Source organism: Lathyrus oleraceus, chromosome 7, assembly GCF_024323335.1.
Source record: "Lathyrus oleraceus cultivar Zhongwan6 chromosome 7, CAAS_Psat_ZW6_1.0, whole genome shotgun sequence".
NCBI classification, from domain to species: Eukaryota; Viridiplantae; Streptophyta; class Magnoliopsida; order Fabales; family Fabaceae; genus Lathyrus; species Lathyrus oleraceus.
Window position 1 is genome coordinate 130846421 of NC_066585.1, and position 5564 is coordinate 130851984.

A 5564-nucleotide genomic window follows, 5' to 3' on the forward strand; every position below is an offset into this window, starting at 1 on the left:
CCTCATAAAATGCCTTTTTTGTCTTATAAATAGATGTGTTGTGTGACCTATTGTTCCACAACTCATATAATCATTTGGCTATCATGTTTGGTGTTCGTCATCGATACGGTAAGGTGATTTATGCGAGAGACAAACCTCAATTGGTGATGCTCTTTTGGAACATCACCACGTTAGATCAACTGAAGAGGGAGCTGGTTCGATGGTTAGACGGGAAAATACCAGAAGGGGAAAAAATCAGAAGTATTGAGAGACTTGACAGTATCTTTGGTTGGGTGCGAATGAAGACTGATAAGGATGCTAGGGAAATGATGTTCGGTCGAGACGACATTAATTTGATTGTTGTAATCAGTTAGAATTATTTATGTTTTCAGATGTTTTGTACTGATGTTGGTTATGAAACTCGTTGTAACAAGAACTTAATGATATATAATGATTGATTGTTACAGAAATACAATGTTAGGAAAAGCTTAAGATCTAGAAAAAATGTTAAAAAAAAGCTTAAGATCTAAATAAAATGTTACAAAAATCTTAAGATCTAGATGATGCTCCTTGATTGGGACAGTTGTTTTTGTTGTGTCCTGGTTGACGACAGATACTACATAATCTTATCATTTTATCTGTGGAATCCATCTCTATTCTGATACGTGTGCTGTTTGGCCTTCCTTTCTTCTTTCTACGCATCTCTTCATTGTGCCAAACAATATCTCCTTCATATGGAGGCCAGTAATCCTCCATTGGTAGTACTGAAAAGCTTTGACTATATACATTCATGATGGTGTTGGCCTTGTACACATCAGATAAATGGGTGTAAGCGTCTTGACGAGTATAAGCGCATGCTGCAATGACATGGGAGCAAGGTATGCGGAAGGCCTGAAATTTTCCACAATCGCACCAACTCCTGTGTAGTTTAACCGCGTAGGCTAAATTTGGTCTCCCCTCGCTGTTGCCCATTGTTTCCTGGACGCTGAAATTTTGTCTTTGACGGTCAAACACTGTTACAACGTGTGTCGTAGCTTTGATGCTCTCCTCTTTCATGACCTTCATGCAACACTCACTGAATACTTATCCAGACATTAACACTGCACTCCATCTTTCACCTCTGGTTGCGAACATAGAAGCCAACCTATAATAGGTTGATCTTACCAAGGCGGTTATCGGCAGGTTTCGAATTCCTTTGAAAACCCCGTTCATGCATTCCACAATGTTTGTTGTCATGTGGCCCCATCGACAACCACCGTCAAATGCTCTTGTCCACTGCTCTACTGGGATGTTATTTATCCATCTCCCCGCGTCTTCATTAGACAGACGAATCTCATCACGATAATATTGAAAAGACGGTTGAGTTAAAGCATACCCAGCATTCACCACCTTCTTGCGAAGATTCTTATCTTTTATAGCACGCATGAAGTTTTGTGCAATGTGTCTGATACAGTAGACATGTGTAGAAGGAGGATCATGCCATCCGTTGTCATGGTTGTTGTAGGCACTTTCGATGGCAGCATGTCTATCAGAAATTAAACATAGATTGGCTTGTGGAGCGACATGCGTTCTGAGATGTCGAAGAAAGAAACCCCATCCACCAGTCATTTCACCTTCAACAAGAGCAAAGGCAATGGGAAATACATTGTTGTTACCGTCTTGTGCAACTGCCATGAGCAAAGTACCCTTGTATTTTCCGTATAACCAAGTGCCATCAATTTGTAGGAGAGGTTTGCAGAAAGCGAAACCTTTGATGCACGGGTCAAATGCCCAAAAAAGACGGTGAAATATTCTATTACCTGTAGCACAGGTTCCGTCTGGCATCATTGCTGGCACTGTCTCCAGAATTGCCACAGTTCTTGGGACATAAGTTTTTAGTGCCCATAAAAACCGTGGTAATTCCTTGAATGAGTCCTCCCAGTTGCCGAAAACCTGCTCAACAGCCTTTGTCCTCGCAATCCATGCTTTCTTGTAAGATGGAGTATAATTATATGTTGTTCGGATATGGGATATAATTATACTCACCTTCACTGATGGGTCTTTATTTACCAATGGCAGAATGTCTTGACATATCAAAGCTGTGCTCAGTTTACGGTGATCTTGTTCAACGTTAGTTGCAACGCAACTGTGTGGTGGGTCTATTGAGGCGATCTCCCAAGAGTCATTTTTCTTCTTGTAAGATGCAGCCAAACGAAACTTACAAAGCATGTTACGACATTCGATAACATACCTTCTAGAGTCAGTGCGTTTCACTGTAAAGTCAGCAAAGTTGTTCATATGGTATTTTTTTATTGCCAAGACACATTCCTCTTTGGTACGAAACATGTCTCCCACCTTTAATTCGCCTACTGGTCTCGGATACGGATTATAGAAGACACTGTCGGACGTTTCATCGTCGTGAAGATCCATATTTGTCATATGTTGAGGAGGATTATAGGCATGAGTAGGAGGTATTTGTGGTGGTTGAGCCTCATCTTCATCGTCGTTGTTCAGGATGTGATCAACCTGTACCTCAGTCTCCTCTTCTTCTTCATCAACAACGTCGACCTCTACTTCGGCTTCTGGGTTGAGTTCATCTGACCATTGTGCATCATCTGCAGCATCTTCACCAGCTGGATCCTGATCGGTTAGTTGAGACTGTTGAGACGGTATACATGGTTGTATAGTAATGTACAACTCGATATAATCCATGCCTGAATGTTCATGACTAAGAAACATGCTTTCAACATCTTCATCGTCTCGTATCTTTAGGGGGAAAAACTTGCATTGACCATTCTCAAAAAATATAGGATTCTGATATGTCATCTTTGACACAATACCTGATGCTATAAAGGATTGTATTCTTTTTTTGAAATGCAAAAAGGTTGCATTTCTCTTCATTGTCACTCTAATGGTATCAGTGTTTCTAAAACAAAAACCATGAAGCTCAGACTCAAAAGTTTCACCGTTGCAGTGAACGTTGATACTGTATAATGATGAAGATGACATTTTGGAGATAAAAAGTATTTTGCAAGTGCAGATGAATGTGAGTGAAGATGAAAAGTATTTTGCAAGTGCAGATGAATGTGAGTGAAGATGAAAAGTATTTTGGAGATGAAAAGTATTTTGCAAGTGCAGATGAATGTGATAGTAAGACACTTAAATACATGGTATCAGTGTCTCACATTGAAGCTACTCTGAGATACTGTGTCAAGCATGCAAGTAATTTCAGAGATGAGGTGTCTGTCATGCAATACAGTGTGAGTTGATGTGTCAAGCATGCTAGGTAGTCATGAGTTGATGTGTCTGTCAAGCATGCTAGCTAGTCAAGACAGAAGTGAGTATTCAGCATGCAGGATACTAGAGAGCCACGTGTCTGAGATGATGTGTCAATCCTGCAAGACAGTGTGACTTGATGTGTCAAGCAGGCAAGCTATCAAGAAGGTAGTCATCAGCATGCAGGAGACAAGACAGACACGTGTCGGACACCTAAGATGGTCAGAGATGATGTGTCAAGCATGCTAGCTAGTCAAGACAGAAGTGAGTATTCAGCATGCAGGATACTAGAGAGCCACGTGTCTGAGATGATGTGTCAATCCTGCAAGACAGTGTGACTTGATGTGTCAAGCAGGCAAGCTATCAAGAAGGTAGTCATCAGCATGCAGGAGACAAGACAGACACGTGTCGGACACCTAAGATGGTCAGAGATGATGTGGCAATCATGCAAGCCATCCATAAGTGAGTTGTTCAGCATGTAGGAGACAACAATGCCAAGTGTCAGACATGCAGAAGGTGGCGCCAATTGGTTTGGCGCCTACCTTTAAGGCTTGTACATGGTCGCCAATTTGAAGGGCGCCCCCATGGAGTCAGTCCTCGAAACCAAGCATTCAGAACTAGCCTTGCATGCATGTACCCTATGGTGTCGCCAATTTGAATGGCGCCCCCTCTTTAATATTGTACATGGTCGCCAAATGAGGTGGAGACACCATGCAAACACAATTTTTCATGCACTCCTCCATTTGCCTATAAATTGATCCACTCCTTCAACAATTCTTCCACACCAACATTCTCACTACTTCATCTACAATTCTCACTACTTCATCTACATTACTTCTTTTACAATTTCATCTTCAACAAAATCTTCCATTTTCATCTACACCAACTCCCCAACAATATGTCTTTACTCACAATGGGCGAAGCACACAGAGGAACAGTTGCAAACATCGCGACATACGTAAGTTTTTTCTTATACTTCTTTTTTATGTTTCATCTCCACCAACCCCATTTTATTTTGAAATACCGACTTAGTCAAGTGTTACATTATTTCTATTATAGGATGTCTCAAGGTTTCGAACTCGAGTCCACGAATTTGTCCCAATGGACCCGATGATTCAACCTTATGTTGAACTCGCCGGTTTTGGTCACCTTAGCAAAATTATGTCTTGGTCTATAGATAACAAGTTCATTCTAGCCTTATGCGAAAGATGGAGGCCAGAGACACACACATTTTGGTTTCCAACCGGTGAGTGTACCGTGACGTTAGAAGACGTCTACATGCTTTTAGGACTACGAATTGAAGGCAAAGTTGTTAATGGTAAGACCAACTATGCAAATTCAATTTGCATGGAGCTTTTAAACACTGATTTGTTAGATGATAATGCTAGGGGACAAGGTATACTACTTTCACGCCTAAAGTCATATTATAATAGTTTTTATTTAGATGAGCATTCTACCGAAGATGCTCGAATCATCAAAACTAGGTGTTACATAATGTTGTTACTAGGATCCTTTTTATTTCCCGAAGGTAGTGGTTCTAGCATGCATATTATGTACTTACCTTTACTTAGACATATAGATAGAATAGGTAGTTATAGTTGGGGATCCGCATGTCTAGCCTATCTCTATAGTTCGTTGTGCAAAAACTCCCACAAAGATACTTCTACATTTTCTGGATGTGTTGTTTTGCTACAAGCATGGGGATGGTCAAGACTACCGTCTCTAGCACCGGTCAATAACAACCCCTTCACTTTTCCATATGCAAAAAAGTAAGTTGTTTAAATTGCTATATCTTTACTTCCTTCCTTACAGTTTATTACCCATAACTAATTTATTTTAACTTTTTGGTGTAGATGGTCGGCACGCGGTATGAATTACAGCAGATGTCCGAGACACTGTATTACTCAATATCGCAACCTGTTGGATCACCTTCGACCGGCAGACGTAAGCAAAATAATTTCATTATTTCTTCATATTATGTTGACTTTTTCTACATTCATTTAAATCCTATCGTCTTTAACATTTCAGTTCATCTGGCGTCCATACCTTAATATGGATCATGAGCATCAGATCAACCCTGAAGACGCAACCGTATGGACAACATGCACACCGATAATACGGTTCACAACAGTGGAGCTGCACAACACCGATCGTGTGAAGCTGCAGTTTGGTATGGTCCAGAATATCCCAGATCCCCCAGCTAGCCTAGGAGAATGGCATATGCGTAAAGTGAACGACCAATGGAACTACAACCCTTGGCAAACCTTCGCAAGATCAGAGTGTCGCAAGTGGAAGCACCGTCATGACCATGTCTTAACGGACGCAGTCAT

The 5564-nt window shown here is 40.9% G+C and overlaps 1 protein-coding gene across 1 annotated transcript; it reads left to right on the plus strand.

Annotated features, from left to right (window-relative positions):
• The first annotated feature begins 4035 nt into the window (after positions 1 to 4035).
• On the plus strand, positions 4036 to 5277 carry LOC127106609 (protein MAIN-LIKE 2-like). Its single transcript, XM_051043908.1, has 2 exons — positions 4036 to 4192; positions 4294 to 5277. Exons 1-2 carry the CDS (start codon positions 4133 to 4135, stop codon positions 5005 to 5007), a joined length of 774 nt encoding a protein of 257 aa, XP_050899865.1. The 5' UTR covers positions 4036 to 4132; the 3' UTR covers positions 5008 to 5277.
• Positions 5278 to 5564: the final 287 nt, after the last annotated feature.